This window comes from Mesoplodon mirus (assembly GCF_964341445.2).
Source record: "Mesoplodon mirus genome assembly, chromosome: 12".
Taxonomy (NCBI): Eukaryota; Metazoa; Chordata; class Mammalia; order Artiodactyla; family Ziphiidae; genus Mesoplodon; species Mesoplodon mirus.
Window position 1 is genome coordinate 1,886,550 of NC_138988.1, and position 21,068 is coordinate 1,907,617.

At 49.4% G+C, this 21,068-nt stretch overlaps 1 protein-coding gene across 3 annotated transcripts in view; it reads left to right on the forward strand.

Moving 5' to 3' along the window:
* Nucleotides 1-21,068, forward strand: part of RAB7A (RAB7A, member RAS oncogene family) — a 72,561-nt gene that overhangs the window by 38,517 nt on the left and 12,976 nt on the right. For 2 of the 3 annotated variants that reach the window (XM_082639176.1, XM_082639175.1), the window contains 2 exons: nt 17,831-17,891; nt 20,596-20,722. In XM_082639176.1, coding sequence (XP_082495302.1) covers nt 17,839-17,891; nt 20,596-20,722 — 180 coding nt within the window. In that variant the 5' untranslated portion in view covers nt 17,831-17,838. Of the gene's footprint in view, nt 1-8,579; nt 8,748-17,830; nt 17,892-20,595; nt 20,723-21,068 lie in introns of all 3 variants that reach the window. The other variant, XM_082639174.1, reaches the window with a different exon arrangement.

A 21,068-nucleotide genomic window follows, 5' to 3' on the forward strand; every position in this document is an offset into this window, starting at 1 on the left:
GTCCGCCTGCCGATGCAGGGGACGCGGGTTCGTGCCCCGGTCCGGGAAGATCCCACATGCTGCGGAGCGGCTGGGCCCGTGAGCCATGGCCACTGAGCCTGTGCGTCCGGAGCCTGTGCTCCGCAATGGGAGAGGCCACAACAGTGAGAGGCCCGTGTACCGCAAAAAAAAAAAAAAAGTGTTTTTGCTGGGGAGGCTTTGTGAATTGAAGCCCCAGTGGTTACATATTAGGTTTAATGTACTTTGATGACATGATATGAAATACGGTCTTTATTTTAAAGCTGATTTACTTGGGAACATTTTCTTCTTCAAGTATCTGTTCTGAGAATGATGGCCCTTGTGACAAGGTATGGGACTCCTGGTACTCCTGTATTCCTAGTATCTGACTTGGAAGCAATACCCAAGGTTTCGAGCCTGTAGACCCTTATACTTTGGGCAAGAGTTTGCTGCTCTAACTAGCATTTCCCGTGGGGGTAACTCCACCTGTGCGCTTCAGTGTCAGAGAGGTAAATGCCGTGTAGCCACAGTTTTGTATTCCTTTGACCTTATTCTTTGGAGAGGTGGAGGGATTTTGGTGGTGCAACGGTGCAAAAGTTGAAATTGAAGTTCACTGTTCGGAAGAAACAAACCAATCTTTGGAACTAAAGGGCTCTTGCATACCCTGGACAGCCAGCGGCCATTGAGAGTCCTTCTTAGGTCTTCAGTTACATGTGAGCAGTGGTGGGCTGCCCTGCAGGGAGAGTCCTGTTTGGGGTCTGTTGACTGGAGACTAGCCGGAGCACTGGGGAGGAGAGGTAGCACGAATGCAACCTTCACGTTGGTAGCCTGGCCTTTGGCCACCGCTGTGTTGACTTGGGGAGGAAGGCTGCTGGCTTAACGGTGCTCTCCACCTCGCCCTCCTGTGGGCTCTGGTTGGATCTGTCTTCCGTTGGTTTCCACCTTTCCTCTCCTAGGAGGGTAAAGGACACCTTTGCTTTAAATCTGATAGAGCTCAGCCTGCCTCTCTGACGTCTTTCCCTCTGTCTTGGTGGCATGTTGTATCACGTGATCTGGGCTTCCTTGCCTGAGATTCTGGAACATGGACCCGTGAGCGGTGGCATTAACTTGTTGGCATCTAACCAGACCAGGAGTATTACATTCTGCACTGTTTGCTGTATTTGTTTTGGAGCTTTAAAAATTGCCCAGTGTGGAGACAGATTATCGCTTACCTGACTGAATTTTTTTTTTTTTTTTTTGGCTTCTTGATTAGGAAGTGGCCAGGAAGAAATTGTTTTGAAGTGTAAGTCTAGCTGTGTGAGACACCTCAGTCACCATGGTTCTTCCAGGGGTGCTTGAGAACAAAATACATGTGACCACCTTCTGCAATCGCATCCAGCTGCTAAGAGGATCTGATGAAACTCTCTACACTGTCAGGAGAAGACTTTCACACCTAGTCAAAGGAGGATTTCAAGATGTGGTTGACACTTTCGTAATTTTACCTTACGCAGGCAAACTGTTCCTGTTGATCAGTGTGACCTGTGTCTGGTCCTTGATGCTCCTGTGCTGTTCACAGTATGGTTCGCTTTCAAGCAGTTAACTGAACCTCGGTCTCAGTGGGTTACCAAGGACCTCGGGTAGTGTTTGGACACTCGTAGGCTGCTAGGACCGGTGGCTCCAAATATTTAGAAGTGGTTGTGATGCAGCCAAGATCTTGCTGTAGCTGTAGTGTTCTAACGAAAAGCTCGCGTGTTAACTAATACTTTCTAAAGTTGGCTCTTGAGGAGCGAGTATCGTTACTGTGTTTTCAAGAGTGAAAGAAGGTGGGCTAGATAATCAGTAATTAATGGCCGTAAATCGAGATTTGAGATGTCTGAGGACTATCTACTAATGCTAGTGAAATCCTCCAGGGTTGTTAGACCAGCACCATACCATAAAACTTACTGTGAGGATGGAAATGTTCTCCGTCTGCGCTGGCCAGTGCGGTGGGTGCTGGCTCTGTGGCTTGTGAGCACTTAAAGTGGGGCTGGTGTGGCTGAGGAGCTGTATTTGATTTCATTTAAATGGCTAGTGCCTGCTGTGTAGGACAGCACAGGCCTAGACCAGACTTTCTCAACCATGTTTGATTATCGCACCTCCCTTCTGCTCCACAGGCCTTTTTAGATTTTTCCCCCTAATTGTCTCCCCTACCCCAGTAAAGTTTTAATACCATGGATGTACTGTGTCTGTTTGCTTTTATATTGCGGCTTCTAGAGGGCCACAGACCATTGTTAATAACACCCCCGCTGGGAATGCGTGGCCTGGACTAACCAAGGGTTGGCATTATCGAGAAGCTTAGCCCAACGGCAGTGCACTTCCTGAACACTTAGAATGACTGCTGAGGCTGGTGGTACCTGTGAGTGCAGTTAAGAACATCACAGCTGAGTGAGTTTTTAGAGGTTTGTAAAATTCTCCACATCCTTATGGCATCACCGTGTGTTAGTAATGGACGGTACTTTTACAAAGAGGCAGGCATTTTAAGAAGTACACTGAATCTGATCCAGTCAGAGGTGGGCAACCGGGAAGTTGAGTGATCTGGAAGCCACGTTGCATGGACAGGAGTTGAGAAAAGATGTTGGCACTGGTGATGGAGTGTCCAGTGTCTCTAAATCCCTCTGCAGCCTTTGACAGTGGAACACTGCACAGGATGTACTTCATGGTCACTGTGAGTGTGCAGGCAGGAACTGGGCGAGGTGTCGGTGCCACGGAAGAAGTGTCTCTGCTAACAAAAGCTCAGGATAAAATGACTTCTAAGAACCGATTATGGCTGAGTTTAAGGTGATTTGGCTTTGTTCTACACTTGACCTCACTGTTTTTTTTTTCCCTATCCATCTGTTTATTTATTTATGGCTGCACTGGGTCTCCGTTGCTGCGTGCGGGCTTTCTCTAGTTGCGGCGAGCAGGGGCTGCTCTTCATTGCAGTGCACGGGCTTCTCATTGCAGTGGCTTCTCTTGTTGTGGAGCATGGGCTCTAGGCGCAGGCTTCCGTAGTTGTGGCTTGCGGGCTCTAGGCATGCAGGCTTCAGTAGTTGTGGCGCACGGGCTCAGTTGCTCTGCGGCATGTGGGATCTTCCCGGACCAGGGCTTGAACCCGTGTCTCATGCGTTGGCAGGTGGATTCTTAACCACTGCGCCACCAGGGAAGCCCCCTCACTGTTTTTAGAATCACATAGAACCCCTTGTCCAGCAAGGAGTTGTGAAATAGCCAGCTGAATTTGGCCACTGAAGTTTCCCGTTTAACACTTGAAAGCTACAAAACAGAATGCTTTGTTCAGCTTACAGAGAATTACGATGGCCTCCTTCTGAAATAAGAAGTGTTTGTAGTTTTCTGTAGGTAAACCCCAGCCTCCAACCCAGTAACTGACCCTGACTGGACCCTCAGCGGGTGTTTGAACTGAACTAGGTGTGCTTACCCTTAGGTCGTGGTTAGGGACCACTGTTACTGAAAACAGTGGGGATACGTGATTGGACATGTTTAAGTCTGAAGCATGGAGGCGGGACTGCAGGCCATGGGATGTTTGAGTCTGAGGTCATCTGAGCGACGTGGGTCAGGGTCTTGGGAGCAGTGTGCCACCCCCCTCGGGCGCCAGTGCCTGTGCAGTGAACGCACAGCAGTGGGAGCAGGGTTAGGGATTCAAACTGTAAGGCACCTAGTGACCCAGTGCCCGCTGCTCAGTTCTGCTCTTTCTTCCATGGCATTGGCCATGGATCTTCCTCCAGTGACAGGTCTTAGGCCAGACATGACTCCACTGCAGTGTTTGCTGAGGTACGGTGCAGGGCCTCAGTGCTGGTATACAGTGTGGTTTTAGGAAGCACGTAAGTGAAGGTGCGATTTGTCTTGGATGAGTAACTAGGACCTCAGACACAGTTACGTGGGTTAACAGGCGAACATAGCAAAAGTCAAACAGGTAGTGTGAGAGGCCGTAGTGGTGAGATTTGGAAAGGGAAGTAATACTAATTGACGAGATGTAAGTTTTTATTCACTGTGAGAAAAGCCCTCATGTCATAATAGCCACTTACTGAGTAGATTTAATGAGCCAGATAGAGCTTTCTCTGCATTATCTCATTTGTAGGGGATGCTCATTTTTCACATGAAAACACATTTAAGTTCACACAGCTGGATGTGCAAGATGGGATTTCATCCCATTGTTGTGACCCAAAGCCCATAGTCTTCCCAGGGCTGTTGCACCTCCCCTGTGGAGGGGTAGCCTTTAAACTGCCTTGCTTGGTCTATTTCTAAGCATCCTTCTCTCCCTGGTGTTCAGTGTAACCATTTATCTGTCTCCCTGAGAGTTTGGGAGCGCCTGCTTCTGGTTATCATTCAGTGGGGCTGTGATCGCAAGTTCCTTAAGCAAATTGGAATGGGACAGTCAGAGCAGAACTGTAAAATAGAACCTGGCCTGGTGCCTTGCACTTAGACAGTGGAAATTTGAATGTTGGAGAAGCCCGTGATTCCTGTTGGAAGAACGATGGAGCCAGACTGCCTCATTTCAAATCCTGGCTCCAGGGACTTCCCTAGTGGTCCAGTGGTTAAGAGTCCACCTTCCAATGCAGGGGACGTGGGTTTGATCCCTGGTCGGGGAACTGAGATCCCGCATGCCACGGAGCAACTAAGCCCATGCGCCGCAACTGCTGAGCTCTTGCGCTCTAGAACCCGCGCACCACAACGAAAGATGCCGCACGCTGCAACGAAGATCCCGTGTGCCACAACTAAGACCCGACGCAGCCAGATACATAGATAAATAAATACAAAAAAAAAAAAATCCTGTTTCCCGGATGACTAGCTGTGTGGCCTTGGACAAGCTACCTTACTCTTCTGTGTGTGTACATCTTGAGTTCTAGGGAGAGGCTGCCATTTGAGCCCGAGTGGAATGGAAAAGCATTGCAAATGCCAGGACAGTTTTCCCTGTGGCAGAGGCTGGTGCCTGAGGGGTGGGGACGCTTGCTGTGTGCCTCCTTTTACCTGCCTGATGGTTGGACATAATCTACCCGGGCTAGAGCTGAGGAGCAGCACCGAGGGCTGCGGAGGCCTCTAACGGAGCAGCGCTGTGCGCGAGCGGCCACCAAGTCCCCTCTTGGCCCAGGCAGACCTTAGTGAGAGGCGGGGCTAGCCGCAAAAATGATCCAGGCCTGGGACTTCCCTGGTGGTCCAGGAGGTAAGACTCTGCGCTCCCAGTGCAGGGGACCCAGGTTCGATCCCTGGTCGTGGAGGTAGATCCCGTATGCCGCATCTAAGAAGCCCACATGCCACAACTAAGAGTCCGCATGCTGCAACTAAAAAAAAAAAAAGATCCCGCATGCCACAATGAAGATTGAGCGTTCTGCAACTAAGACCCGGCGTAGCCATAAATAAATATTTTTTAAAAAGAAAATGATCCAGACCTGGGGAGGAAATGGAGCTGCCAAGGCATTTCTTTATGTCTTGTGTAATCCGTCTAGATTTTTGCCTACTCCCTTAAACCTTTACTGCTAAAGGATCACAGATCACTGCACACAAGAAAGTAATGTCTCCACCTTTTAAGCGAGAGCACAGACGACAGTTAATACTGTGGCGGATCCAGAGAATGTGCCCCAGTGAGAATGGTCAGCCAGGCTTTTCCTGCTGAGTGATGGGCAGGAGGCTTAAAGTCTTCATGTGAATGGGCGCTAGCCTTGTGCTCGGAAGCTCAGCATCATCCGTGTGGGCCAAGCCTAGAAGAAGGCGCTCACGGGGGCAGCCCCTGGACCCGTGTCTCCACCAGGGAAGGCTGTGCTCTCCGGGCCCGTGCGGGGCCCCGTGCGAGTTGTCCCCAAGCCCTCACGTGCGGGGCCCCGTGGGGAGTGGCAGGCGCACCTGAGACGGAGCATTTGGTGGGGAGATGAGGCCTGTTGGGAGCAGTGTTGCCAGGGGAGACGAGGCGGCTCCCTCGAAAGGTTGCCTGGAGCAAGGTTGCCTGGAGCAGCAAGGCGGCTGTGCTTGGGCTTCGTGTGCAGCTCAGGCCTCCCACCTTGGTGACGTTGTACTCCTGGGTCCCGCCCGTCTTGGCCCCAGGCCTGACGCTCCACAGTCCGGCTCTTTATCATCTCAGTCCCCTAGCACTTTCCCCTGGGCCTCCTGGGACTGTCTCTGAAGCTTACGAGGAGTTGAAGACAGTAAAGCATCCTGACAGTTTGGACAGACTGAATGCTCCTTCTGAGGCATCGTGTGTGCGGCTGTTTAGTCCTGCTTTGGAAGATGTTCGGTATTTCTGGCGGCTGGGTTCTCTCTTATACACCACTCTCGTCTTGAAGTCCATGTTTGTCCTGCCCTGGGTATCGTTTGTCTTCTTGGCACCCGGCAGCAGCCTCTAGGAGGCAAGGCCCGCCAGCATTGTTCTTCACACTCCTGTCCAGGGAGCGCTGATGTCCCCGTGTTAGCACAGGGGTGTAGACTGAAGTCATAAATCCAGCACAGTTAACAGTGAAACTTAAGATGTAAGATGTACAACTATATCTTTTAAAAATAGATTTGATTGCAAGATTATCCTAGGCCCTCTAGTATTGGAGGAAAGGGGAATATGATAAAATTCAAATGAGTTCATGTTTTTCAGAGTCTTAGAAATCCCTGTAAACTATAACATGGAAGTAGGTGAATGTGAATCTCACAATACCTGTTCCTTACCAGATCCTTGAGTCAGTTAAAGCAGTGCCTCTTGAACTTTGCAGAGTACAGACTGATTCAGCAAGGCAGGAAATTCCACATGTCCTGCGCACTGCCCCCAGCCATTTACGACCCTGGTGTGGGCACCCTCTTCGGGCAGATTCCATTCCGGGTTGGTCAGAGATACTGGCAGCATCTCTGCTTTTAGTGGGGCTTTCCTACAGTGAAAGGTAACTGTCATTCAGATTCTTTATCACATCTGTATTTTGATCCATGTCTGTCCTCCGCTCAGTTATATATTTGCCACTTAAAGACGTTTTGAGCATTAACCAAGCAAACCATATGCTTAATTGAGTAAAGACCTTCTCTTCTTTATGTCAGGGTCACTTCAAACTTAGCATGTGTCTAAATCAAACATAATTCCCTTCCAAAGAACGCCTGGCTCTTTTTCAGGGTTCCCTGTCCGAGGATGCTTTGGGTTGCGTTGCGTGTGAACCCGGGCGCTTCGCGGCGCGCCCCTTGTGTCCTGCCTTCTGAGACCAGTTCAGCGCGTGGTGCTGACCCTCTTTTCTTGGCCCCGGGAGCACCTCCGTTCCCCTCAGTCTCACCACAGCTCTGGCGCAGCCCCCTTGCCCGGAGGTTACGCAGCCTCTTCCCATGCGCCGTGGGCTCTCCCGCTGCTGAACGCTGCCCGCCCACCCCCCCACCCCACCCCGCAGCAGGCAAGCTGATGGCTCCACAGCATGAACACTGCTGTGTCAGAATCGTAGAGGGGGGGCTGCTCAGTGCTTCAGGGCCCCGCCGTGGCCTGCTGGGGCCCCTGTGATCTGGCCGTCAACCCCCAGGTGTTTGTTTCTCCCTGCCACAAGGCCTTTGCATGCTGCATGCGCTAGTTTTCCTGCCAGGGAAATTTTGGCATGCTTTTCCTGCTTCCGATCCAGATTCAGTCAGATCTTCCTGGAGGAATCCTCCCCTGACTTTCCCAGCTAAGTTAATTACCCTTAAAATTAATTCAATATGTCTCAATCACGGTGGTGTTTTAAAGTAGTTGGTCCTCCTTAATGCGCTATGTAATGAAAGAGTGTCTCTCCCTACCCCTTGGGCCCTCACAGTGTCCTTTTGAAGGCTTCTAGTAACATCTTCTGGCTGAGTTTCCCACGTGGAGGTGGTGGTTCTAAATGGAACCTCAGACCAGCAGCCTGTTCGCTAATATCATTATGGTAGAAGTCTTACTTGGAGCACACAGGATATGCATTATCTGCAGACCACGTATTTCAAGCTGTATAACCCCAGTGTCTCAGGACAGACGGCACCCCTGCGTGCATGGCAGCGGCGCTCGGTTAGAGGACCGCAGTCCAGGGCGGAGAGCCTTTCGAGGACGGCGGCAGAGGTGAAGATGGTCTTGCAGGTGACTGTCGTCCTGTCCTGCACTGCCCGCAGGCTTCCACGTGTTCAGAGGGCCATGCCCTGAAGGTTGACCTCTTGCACCCAGAGGGCCCTGTAGAGCCCCATCCTCGCCTGGCAGCACGGGAGAGTGTCGCGGACACAGTGGAGGGAGGCTTGGGTCTCTCTTGGGCTCTGGGGAGGTCAGAGGAAGCTTCTCAGTGAAGGTGGCATTTGACCTTAAGAGAGTGAGGAACAGCTCACCACAGACAAAACCTGGTGCCCTGGGGGTTTATAACCAAGATTTAAGGGTTTAAGGTTATTCTGAAACAGTTGTGTTGAATGAAGGGAAATTGGGAACTGGACAGTGGAAGGGCCCAGAAGGTGTGCTAGGACAGGCTGATGAGTTAGGGGAGAGGAGAACGGTGCAAACAAGGCAAAGGCGAGTCACAAGTAAAAAGGACGCCTAACTGCCTAAATGCCTGTTGTACATTCAGAGGTAGTGATTGTCGTGACCAGTTGCTAAGTTCTGTGTTCCAGTCTAATCATGTCTCCATTCCTAGAACACCAGCACTGTCCTGAGCGCCCTGGAAATGACTGGATGATTCCACAGAAGTGGCTTTTGGCCTCCTACACTTTTCTCTCCTTCACTTCCTTGCACCTGCGTTTGGTCCCTGCACCACCTGATCGTGGAGTTTCAGAACATCTCCAGTTTCCATCTTCCTTTATTGGTGGGACATTTTTGCTACTGTTCGAAGTTATGACGTCAGTTTTAGTTCTGTAGCCTTTAAAATGTTATTCAGTGATGCTTTCTTTTGCCTCTCCCCTGGGCTTAGAACTTGGAAGCCATTTTCATTTTTAACCCAAACCAGTCTGTCACACCCCGTCCTTTTACCTCTTTCTTGTAGTAGAATATTTCCTAGATTTGCTAACCTTTGGGTCGTTAAAGTGGCCACGCTTCAACTCTCATCCCCAAGGACACGCTGGCCACCCTTAACAACACTAAGTTGTCTCAACCTTCCTGCTTCCCCAGGTGAGATGAGCAGTTAAAATGCTCATTAGCCTGGAGACAGTCAGTAGTGAGCTTGCAGGGGAAGCAGGTGGTGATGGGAGCTTACTGCATACATCAGAGTGGTTTGTTTGAGCTCAGGCCTCTGGGTAACTAGTCCTCCTGCACGGATTTGTGACCTGTGTTCCCCAGGCCCGTCAAGCAGACCTCCCTTCTGCAACCAGCATGACTTCCTTCCTCCCTTCCACCTGCTGGCTGGGAGGTGCTGGTGAGAGACGTTTTTTATTCACCTTACAACATTTTATGGCTGTTTCCTGATACTTTAAAACCCTTGCACAGTGCCTTTTAGCCACTGCAGTGGAAGTTTTCTTGGTGGTATTATTGGCTGAAAATTCTGATCTCATTCTGACTTTTCTCTTTTCTTCTTAAGCTCCTCTGGGATCGGAATCCAAATTCATATTTGTGTTACCTTTTTCTTTCTCAAACTGATATTAAAAGAAGTTACCTGTGGGACTTCCCTGGTGGCCCAGTGGTAAAGAATCTGCCTTACAATGCAGGGGACGCAGGTTTGATCCCTGGCCAGGGAAATAAGATCCCACATGCCACGGGGCAGCTAAGCCTGTGCACCACAACTACTGAGCTCCTGTGCCTAACTAGAGCCCGCGTGCTGCGAACTACAGAGCCCGCGTGCCACAACAAGAGAAGAGAAAACCCGTGCGCCACAACGAGAGAAGAGAGAACACGCGCACCACAACGAGAAAAGAGAAAACCTGCGCGCCACAACTAGAGAAGAGAAAACCCACATGACACAACTAGAGAGAAGTCCGCACACCACAACCAAGAGCCCACATGCCACAGCAAAAGATCCTGTGTGCCACCAGTAAGACCCAGTGCAGCCAAAAATGAATAAAATAAATAAATAATAAATCTTTTTTTAAAAAGTTAAAAAATAATAATAAAAAAACCCCCCAAAAAATAGAAATAAAAAAAAAAGTTACCTGTTCTTATCAAAATCCTAACATAATTTTTTGCTAGACATTTTTTTTTTTTTTTTTTTTTTTCCGGTACGCGGGCCTCTCACTGTTGTGGCCTCTCCCGTTGCGGAGCACAGGCTCCGGACGCGCAGGCTCAGCGGCCATGGCTCATGGGCCCAGCCGCTCAGCGGCATGTGGGATCCTCCCGGACCGGGGCACGAACCCGTATCCCCTGCATCGGCAGGCGGACTCTCAACCACTGCGCCACCAGGGAAGCCCTTGCTAGACATTTCTAACCTCAGATTTCTGCGGTGGCAAAACTAACAGTCCTGCTTGTGCCGCAACCAGAGGCTGATTATCACAGAGATGATTGCCAAGCCTTAATCGGGGATACATCTGCCGGAAAAGTTCGTCAGATATGTTTGTTAATGAAAACGAATGTATAAAGTCTTGATGTCTCTTCCAGATATTCCTTGTGTGTTAAAAGTGTGAATTGCGGGCTTCCCTGGTGGCGCAGTGGTTGAGAGTCCGCCTGCCGGTGCAGGGGACACGGGTTCGTGCCCCGGCCCGGGAAGATCCCACATGCCGCGGAGCGGCTGGGCCCGTGAGCCATGGCCGCTGAGCCTGCGCGTCCGGAGCCTGTGCTCCGCAACGGGAGAGGCCGCAGCAGTGAGAGGCCCGCGTACCGCAAAAAGAAAAAAAAAAAAAAGTGTGAATTGCATTTACAGTTTTTACTACAGGAAATCTCAGGTGCTACAAAAGTAACGAGACCAGTGTTATGAACCTCCCTGCCTCCCACCAGTGACTCAGCCTCAGTTATCATCTCACCCCGTCTTTGGCTGTGCATGTGGTCTCACCCTGTAGGTTATTTGAAGCATGAAATGCCTTTATGATCTTGGTGATCAACCCAGTGTAGTGGCTGAGATGAAGGCCTTTGTAATCAGTCCTGGGCTCCAGTCTTATGTCTGAATACTTCTAGAAATGCAGTGATCACTTAGGAGCTTCCGTTTCCTCATCTGTTAACTGGGAATTCAACCCTATGGGCTTGTCCTGAGGATTAAGTAGACGACCTCACGGAGGCCTGGGGTGCAGTTCACTAGCTGGAATTTGCTTCTTGCTGTTTCATGGGCTGTGCCCTTCCACTCTTTAGGTCCTAGTCTGCTTCCTCAGTTTGGAAAGTTAAAAAAAAAGAGTCTGCCTACAACAGACAGTACTGTTGAGCTTGACGACCAACACGGTAGTATTATGTGAGTTCAGATGCCTTCCCCGTCTCTCCACGTAACCTTCTTCAAACGTTGATCAGCAGACATCGCTTGCCTCCCTCTCTCGAGCCTTGAGGTCCTTCCGTTTGGGGAGCAGGAAGACTGCTGGTTTCTCTAATGGTTAGGAGCAGAGTGCAGACTCTTGGAAGGCAGTGGGTGCTGGTTAAAGCTGAGGATGGTACCTTTATTCTGCTCAGAAGCCTACAGCTTGTGAGGTCTGTGTCTCAGTGTTGCTTCCTTCGCGATGTTAAATTTAGACCGTGTGTGCAGTAAATCACATTCTAGTAGGTAAAGTAGGCAGAGACCATCAGACAACTGAGAAACAGGTGGTGGAAGTGTTTGACTCTACTAATGTAAGGAGTACAAATAGGACCCGTTGCCCCTCGTTTGTAGCTGTCTGTCTGATTAGCAGTGATTTGTGCTAATGATAGCTGGGGGCGGTGACATTGAAATACTAGTTCATTCCTGGCACGGGTGGAAATAAAGTTATTCTGGAAACTAATTTGTCCACGTATTTCAAAGGCCTTTCAAATACTTACACTATTTAGCTGAGTAATAACTCATTTGTGAGTCTGATCAGATTGTATACATGGGTTCATCTCATTATAACTAAAAGCAACCACTTAATAACAAAGGAGTGGGATTATCCATATGCTGAAGTATTATCAGCCTTAATAATGTGGGAAGATATTTAATGTAGAGCAAAATGGGATGCGAAGTTATGAACAGTATGATCTCAGCCGTTTGAAGGAAAACTGGAAAGACTTATACCCTGATGCTAATAGTGATTGCTTGCTTCTAAGAGATGGAACTGTGTTTGGCCTTTGTCTTTGCTTCATTCTTTTGTACTTTTCTGAATGTTGTACAATTCAGTACTTTAATGGGGGCAGAAAAGTCAAGTGTCTGGTTAGGCTGTAGCTGTTAAAGGTAGGCAGCTTGGAAACACAGACCAGGTAAAGATGTTAATGGACTATAGAAAATCAATTGGTTTAACTGTCCCAGCTTTGTTGAACCTTTAGCACTTGTTCAAATATTTCGTGCCATCGTTAGTTTTGTATCAGACACACATGTAAACCAGAACAGCAGTTTTTGACCTCACGTCAGTGATTTTCCAAACCTTGTGTGTGCACCTCAGTCCCCAGAGGGAGCTTTTTTAAGTGCCTGGTTCCTGGCGAACCAGGGGAAAGCTGGTACTGCTGAGTGGCAGGGCCGTCAGGTGTTGGGTCTGGACTTACACACCTGTTCACTCCAGCTATGCCACTTGATTGCTGTGTGACCTTGGACGTGATGACACCTTGTTCAGTTTCATCCCCTGCGATTTACACCATTGTCTTGACGGCTTTGCAGACACTTTGCTCTCACCTCCTTGGCCCTGCATCTCCCTATAGAGCCTCACCTCCACTTGAGCATAGTCAGCGTGTTTCTGATCACCAGGCCAAGTCGATCTACCTCCAGGAACTCAGACTTGGCGGTGGCCCACCGACCCCCAGCGCCCTGCTCTTCCCCTCCCCAGCCCTGTGTCCTCACCGCCCTCCGCTGACCCCTCTCCGTCAGTCCCCTTCTGTCCTCACTGACCCTGCCTAGCCCAGAGCTGGGAACGGTGTTTTCCTGATGTTTTTACCTGCTTGGGGCTTCCTTGTTTTGTCTGCCTTTGTGGCCAGCTGGCTGCTGTGCTTCAGCAGTGAGGAAAGCGGCAACTCCAGCTGATGGGGGGAAGTTCTGGTTTTTGATTCATTCCACGGGAAACACTGTACGTGAGGGAAACAATCGATTCAGCGTGTGGAACAGTTAGTGTTCTAGAAGAGCGCACCCCAGAGCACGCTGATCAAGTTTGGTTTGACAGCAGAAGGAAGGAAGTGTGTTCTGAATATATCTTATTCTAGAATGACTTTTAGAGAGCTTCCTGGATTAATGGATGCTATCTAAAATGTTCATTTCCAGGCAACGGGTGAGGGACCTCATACAGCTCCTTCCCTTCTCTCTGCCTGCTTCCCTTCCTCCTGTAAAAGTGTAAAAGGAAGTGCTCTGTGCGTTGAAGAATGGTTTTCCACTTAGAAATTTCTCACTTGGTAGGATTTTTAAAAGTAATTTCTGTCTTCGAAAATTCATGAAGGTGGTGATGGAAATGGGTGACAGAAAGCAGAAGCTGCCAGTGGAGGTTTTAAAGCCACTGCTGCTTGTGGCAAGAGTTGTGTTCAAGGTTTCGTTTGGTTTTTTTTTTCTTAGCTCTTTTCTAGAAACAAGTGCCCCATTCTTGGTCCTGGAGAACATTAAGTACAAAAACATAGCTCTTAGCTTCTGCCAGTTTGAAGCCGTCGGCGTCCTGGTGAAGCCAGCTGGGGGTTTCCTCTGGGCCGGCGCCCTGTTTGCAAAAGCCCGACTGTTCACAGGCACCGAGCAAAGAGGAAAATCTGCCTTGAAGTGCACCTCATGGCGAACAGGAATATTCTTGCAAGCAGAAAATTTACCTGAAAAATCAACAGGTGAACATACTCCTCCAAAATGGAAGTAGCTTTTTGAGTTTAAAAGAAACGCACTCTTCACATGAATATAAAGAAAACGAAATCATTTGGAGTCCCACCACCCAGGAAAAACCTTTTAATCTTGTATGTATTCCTTTCAGCTTCGTACATAGCCGTCCTTACATTTACACCTTTACTCCTGTGGGAATCTGTTGTGGAAGATGAGGTTTAAGCACGTTAATTCTGGCTCTCACCACGTGGTGAACCGTTTGTCCTTTTGCTGCTGAATTTTGTGACACTGGACATGCCGAAATTGTTCCTTTCTGGAGTCCCTTCTGTTTATTCCGGCCCATGGTGTTCATAGTGTATTTTCATAACGTACTTTGCAAGACTGTCAGGCAAATCCCTGTCATTACTCTTTCTTTGAGAGGAGTGGGAGGGGCTCTTGTGCATTTATTTTTATGGGTAAAGTTATAATCACTTCATCCGATTCCAAAAAAACCTTGGAATTGTTTAAATAGGGAAGAATTCATATCTTTACATGACGGCTTTCTATTGGAGGTATCTCTTCATTTATTCAGGTTTTCTTTGTCTCAGTAAAGTTGTCACTTTTCTCATTTAGATGCTGTATGCTGTTAATCTCTGCAACAGTGGTTGCGGTGTAAATTTGGAAAACCCTTCAGGAAAGTGAATTAGCAAAAGTTACGAAAATGTTTATACTTTTGACCCAGTTACCCCGTGCCTAAACAATACCCATAGGTTAAGGTGGACAAAACCCTTTCCCGTGAGTGAGAATTTGCCCTTTGTTTAACTTTCTAGCTGTTTCCCTGGAACCCCACTAAAGGCAGTGTGGTTTGTGATAAAATGTCTCCTGGTTGGTGATTGCATGTGACAGATGGGGAGGGGCTGTGAGTACCTGATGGGCCCCAGGCCCCTCTGGAGCACAGTGGCTCTCGCGCTGGACGTGTCCCTCGTGGGGAGCCCCCCAGGAATGAGGGCTCAGAGCCACGGTGGTGAGTCCAGGCCTCCTCCCTGTGCCTGAGCTGTCTGCGGCGTGGGCCGTCGCGAGGTCAGCCAGCGATCCGTGTTCCTCAGGGCTGGCATGGCCTGCGATAGTCGCGTGAGTTTGAGCCTAAGAGACCTCCCCAGGGGCATTGCTGCGGCCCAGGAAAATGACCCCACAAATGGGAGTTCAGAGCTGTTTCTTATGGCGTTGTTTTTCCCAGATTTTTGATATATTAAACAAAAGGTAGGAATGGCTATTAAAATGCATAATTCACTCAGAGAAATATTAGACACTGAGACTGTCATGGAAGCAAGTACTGGAAAACAAGGATGCATAGTAACATGGGAGAGACAGAATACCGGGTTGTGTGCGGGGCTGGGCGAGCTCTGATGGGGACTCGGGACTTACCGGCTGCGCCCTCCGCTGGGTTCTGGGGGTTCTGTGACTGGGTGTGCAGGTGAGGAAAGACGCTCAGGTGTCGTGCTCTGCTGCCCAGGAGGGTCAAGGTGGCCGCACGGGCCCACCTGCCACCGCTGTGAGCAGAAACCTGAGAGGACACAAACGTGAGGTCTGTCGTGTGGGAACAGGATGGGTGAAGTTTGTTTCTTATTTCCTTCTAATATTATGAAATAATACTGGATGCACCATGAGCCTTACTAAACCAGGTCATGGAAATCCCTTTTCCCATTCTCAAAATCAGTGTCTTAAACATTCTTTAAGAATTTCTTTGCAAAGCTCACCCTCTTTTCATACCTTTCCTTAATTTGCCCTTTGGATTTGAAACGTGTCCCAGCTGTCATAATGTGATCTCTAGCCCAAAATTTGGTACCAGACCTTGGGGTGAGACTCTTAAACTTTGGTCAAGGTGGTCCCTAGGGAGGAAGGTAGGGCTGTGGATCTCGTGGGTGATATGGGTGATTGGGGGTGTGTACCTCTAACTGCAGAGAGAAAAAACCAACAGCAACCCTAGATCTGATGGAAGAGTACAGGAAACAGGCAGAACTCGGGCTTGTCTTATGCCACCCCAGCTGGCACTGGTGGGCACTTCATAGACAGAAGCTGGTGTCTGCAGAGACCGCACAGACATGAGGCTCGGGGCTCTGAGACAGCTTGCCCAGGCTGGGTCGTGGTGCCTGCTGACTACCTCTGCTTTGACTCCCGCTCCCACCCCACTGCTGAAGCCTGGAAGACACCGCTTTCAGGCGCGTGGGGCTCGCCATCTAATCCGGCCTGTGGCGCACTAGCTGGTTCTGATATTTTCTCTCAGTTTCCTTTTGATACCACCAGCTGAAGGAGAACAGTTGACGGCCAGGCATCTGGAGACCGAGGCGTGTAGCTGAATTACTTGCCTGGACTCTGTGACTTACCGCTTCTCTCACTGCCTTCTGGACTCTGTTCTGTTGTTCATTCATCTCGGTATTTGGCACACATTAAAATCATAGCACCAACATTTACTAACCACTTACTATATCCTAGTCAGTGTCCTGAGCATTTTCCTCATCCAGGCCTCACATCACCCATGGGACATAAGAACTATTTTCCCCATGCCAACAGGTTAAATGACTTGCCCCGGGTCACACAGCTGGAAAGTGGCAACGCCAGAGGAGCATGGGATCGGGATTTGCATGCTTAAGTCACCCCCACCGTAGGTAGGCAGTGCGGTCATCCTCACCTTCAGGACGCCAGGTGGATAAAGGTGAAACTAAAGGTAGCTTTTTTCAGACCCAGTCCTGACTGTCGTGTTTTCCCAAACTATGGAAAAATAACGGGCTTTATTTAACCCACATCCTTACCTACTTTGCTTAAGTATAAACACTTAATTTCCCCCAGCTCCACTGAAGGTAGGAGTCGGCTGTTGCCCTGTGACTGTTAGTGGTAGTCTCCTGCCCTGGCTATTTCAGTGTCTCCTGAGGATAATGGCCAAGGCTAGAGGTTCTCAGAAGGCATAGGTGTCATTTCTGAGGCTCACATGCAATCATAAATTCCTGATTCTGGGGGAGCTTGCAGCTCTCTCCTGGGGATCAGCTGCCTGAGTAGTGCTGCTCTGGCAGTTTTTAGTTAAGTCACTGACATTGGGGTCCAGAATTTAGGACTCCTGCTTTCTTGAAAGTTGTTCATCTTCTGAAAGTGGCTGGGTCAGGCCCTGAGGACTGAGGGGCAATTAAGAGAGGAGGCCGGTCTTGATAAGTAAATTGACCACGCGGCCACGTGGTGGCAGAGAGTTGAGCGCAGATTAGGCCTCTGACATATTGTCTGGTCGAGGCTGTGGAAGGCTACCTGAAAGGCTTTCTGGGGAAAGGTGGTCTCAAGAGCTGCGAAGTCAAATATTAATTTGTGCACTAACCCAATATTTGATAATTCTCTACTTGGTACTGGAGAATAAAACCGTGGGGAATAAAACTGTTTTCACAGAAATTATTAGGAAAGGGAGAAGAGAAACGAATATAATACATTAAAATATCAAGTGCAGTTGACCCTTGAACAGCACGAATGACGCGACCCTGCTTGGTTGATACTGTGGATGCGGGACCGCGGATGTGGCACCGCGGATGCGGAGGGCCAACTGTTAAGTTATAAGCGATTTTCAGCTGAGTGGAGGGTCAGCGCCCCTAACCCTTGAGGTGTTCAAGAGTCAGCAGTAGTGGTGAGTACTCTGAAGAAACAATAAGGCAGAGTAAAGGATGGACAGCAGACGGGGAGAGGGTGGGCCGCTTCACTTCAGGTACAGCAGACGGGGACAGGGTGGGCTGCTTTACTTCAGGTAGAGGGGTCGCCTCCAAGGGGTGACGTGTGAGCAGGGACCTGCCTGAAGCAGGACCCAGCTGTTGAGTAAATGGAGCACTGATCCCGCATCCAAGTGGGAGAATCCTTCCTTCAGACTCCTCCCAGGGGCGGATGGCCCTGGCACGCTGTGTGGCCGAGCTCTTGGGTCCAGAGTTCCAGTACTGATGCTGTGTTCTGTCGAAGGCCCTGGACGGCGGGGAGCAGCCGGCAGGAGGGCCCAGGCTCAGTGCTCTTGGGGCTGCTGAGACGTCCTGTGCCCGGGGAGGTGGTCCCCCTGGTGCTCCCATCCTGCTCACATGCGTTCTCCTCTCTTCCAGCTTCAAGGATGACCTCGAGGAAGAAAGTGCTGCTGAAGGTTATCATCCTGGGGGATTCTGGGTAAGTGCCCCTCCTAAACCTGAGCCAGCACGCTGGCCTGGGTTTACATTTCACGCGCTTGCAGCTCATGCCCTCTGTGCTGACATTTGCTGCTTCCATCTCTAATAGCCATGGCATTAGGGCCCTACGTTTCCGTGCTCTTAGGAGCACAGCAAAAATCTGAATGACCCCTGGTCAGGTAGTCCTTTGTTCCCCAATTTGGGGCATGATTTAGGGACAAGGGTGGCTGTTTGAAGTCAATTAATGATAGTTTCATGGGGGACTTGACTTCCCTGGTGGTGCAGTGGTTAAGAGCCTGCCTGCCAGTGTAGGGGACACGGGTTGGAGCCCTCCCCGTGGCTCCGGGAAGATCCCACATGCCGCGGAGCAACTAAGCCCACGAGCCACAGCTGCTGAAGCCTGCATGCCTAGAGCCCGTGCTCCACAACAAGAGAAGCCACTGCGATGAGAAGCCTGTGCACCGTGAGGAAGAGTAGCCCCCGCTCGCCACAACTAGAGAAAGCCCGCGCGCAGCAATGAAGGCCCAACGTGGCCATAAATAAATAAATAAACAAGCAAACAAACAAATTCATTAAAAAAAAAAAAGAGGATCCGCTTGCCAATGTATGGGACACGGGTTCGATCCCTGGTCTGGGAGGATCCCACATGCCGTGGAGCACCTAAGCCCGTGTGTCACAACTACTGATCCTGCGCTCTAGAGCCCGTGAGCCACAACTACTGAAGCCCACATACCTAGAGCCTGTGCTCCACAACAAGAGAAGCCACCGCAATGAGAAGCCCGTGCACCACAACGAAGACCCAACACAGCCAAAAACAAAGAAAATATATTGAAAAAAAACAAAAACCATGGAATCCCTTTCCCAAGCTGGTTAGACTAGGGAGCGCTGTTTATGTAGGCTTGTTGCTGTTGGCGCCGTGTCCACGAGATGGAGGTTTGGGGTGCACTGTGCAGCACACGCAGATCCCAGAGACACTGTGGGCTTGGTTCTGGACCGCCGCGACGAAGTGGGTATCGCAGTGAAGGGGAGACACGTCAACTTTTTGGTTTCCCAGGGCGTATAAAAGTTATGTTTGCACTACACTGTAGTCTCGTAAGGGTACAATAGCCTTATGTCTGAAAACAGTGTACACACCTCAATTTAAATGCTTTTATGGCTAGAAAATGCTAACCATCGTCTCAGCCTTCAGGGAGTCATAATATTTTTGCAATAACATCAAAATCACTGATCGTCGTAACAAATATACTAATGAAGAAGTTTGAACTATTGCGAGAGCTAACAAAATGTGACACAGACATGAAGTGAGCAAATGCCATTGGAAAAGTGGCACCGATAGACTCGCTTGACACAGGGCTGCCACAGACATTCAGTCTGTAAAAAGTGCAGTTTGCACAGAGCGCGTTAGAGCGGGCTATGCCTGCATCCTCCTCCTGCTGTGCCTGCGTCAGTAGAGCCTGGGACTGGAGAACTGGGTTCGGGTCTTAGATCTGCCGCTAACCGGGTAACTAACTAGTTCTTTCATCACTGTTAAGATTCAGGGGGTTCCAGGGGGAGCTTTTCAGACTTGGCATCTGAAGTGAGCCATGAAAACTTAGACTGGAGGCTACATATTTTTAAAAACAATATGATAATAAATGCAGGTGCACGTCCTTATTCCAAAGTTCTTTTTAAAAGGCAGTGATTTTTCTACCGTGGCTGGGTTTTTTAATCACCCAAGGGGCCTTTTAACAATTAGGATTTGCTCAGCCCAGTGGGTGGGACCTGGTTGGCGGTGCTTAAAATACGCTCGCACTCATCTCTCCCCGCCTCCCCCCTCCTCTCTCCCTGTCCCCCCTTCCACTCACATACATTCTCCTGGTGCCTCTGGTATGCTGTCAGGATTGAAAGTACTGCTTTTAGCCTGTGTTACCCAAACTTGCTTGATTACAGATTTCCTGTCTTTTCCCCCTGGAAGTTCTGGTGCACGGGACCAGGTGGAGAACAGTGCCTTGGGCTGTTTGTATTTCCAGGTCCCCTCTGCATGTGAAATGAATGTTCCTTTGTGAAAAGGAAGGTACTACTGGCCGTGAGGAAGGCTTGCGTTGTCTTCGGCCTGTCCTAACTAACTCATCACCAAAAAAAAAATCACACACTGTCTCTTGCTGAGTTTTCTTACTGGAAAATACCTCTGGAGGAGCATACTTTGAGGTAGATTCTGGTTTGGTGGAATATTGGTGCTTCTTTCTGCTTCAGATTTTAAACTTTGAAGCAGCAGATTGGTTAACTGGTGTAAATGTCTGCTCGGAGCCAGTGGCTTCCTCTGGCTATTATTTGCTTGGACTGAATAGCAACCACTAAATGGAGACACACCCAAGGCGGCAGAGATATTTTTGGACTAGTGGAGCGATCTTATTGCTGGGGCTGCTTTTAGAAGGAGCGTATTTGTTGGCATGCTTCTGGAAGGAGAGAAATAATACCAGGCTCCACCAGCTATACCAGAACCTAGAAGCAGCCTTTCCGGGTCTGGCCGCATCTGCACCCTGTGTTGTCCCAGGAGAAAGCATGTCGTCAGGCGAGTGAACTGGGAAGTCCTCCTCCTCTGATGGGGGTGGGCAGGGCCTTGTTCTCCTGCAGGACGGGCAGGTTCCTTCCAAGCGGCAGGTGTCAGAGTCTGTTTTCAGCGCCTTCCTAGTTGACTTATACTTGTGGTTTTTCTCCAATTTCAGAGTCGGTAAGACATCACTCATGAACCAGTATGTGAACAAGAAATTCAGTAATCAGTACAAAGCCACAATAGGAGCAGACTTTCTGACAAAGGAGGTGATGGTGGATGACAGACTGGTTACGATGCAGGTAAGCGCATGTCTCACCTTTGTCAGCCAAGCCTGGTCGTTCCGTCTGTACCCCTTTTCATGCCCAGGCATTTCCCCCTCCCTGTTCCTTAGATCTCACTATTATATTCATGGATAATTGGCTTATAGGTAGGATTGCCAGATAAAATGCAAGACATCAAGTATGTCCCAAATACTGTGTGAGACACACGAAAAATTTTTCGTTTTTTCCCAGAGTTCAAATTTAACTGGACTTCCTGGTTTTCATTGTTTTTTTGCTGTAAATTTGGCAACCCACAGGTTCCTGTCTTATGTCTCCAAAATGTGTAACTTGTCTCTTTCCTAGTACCCTCGTCTAGTTCTTTAGG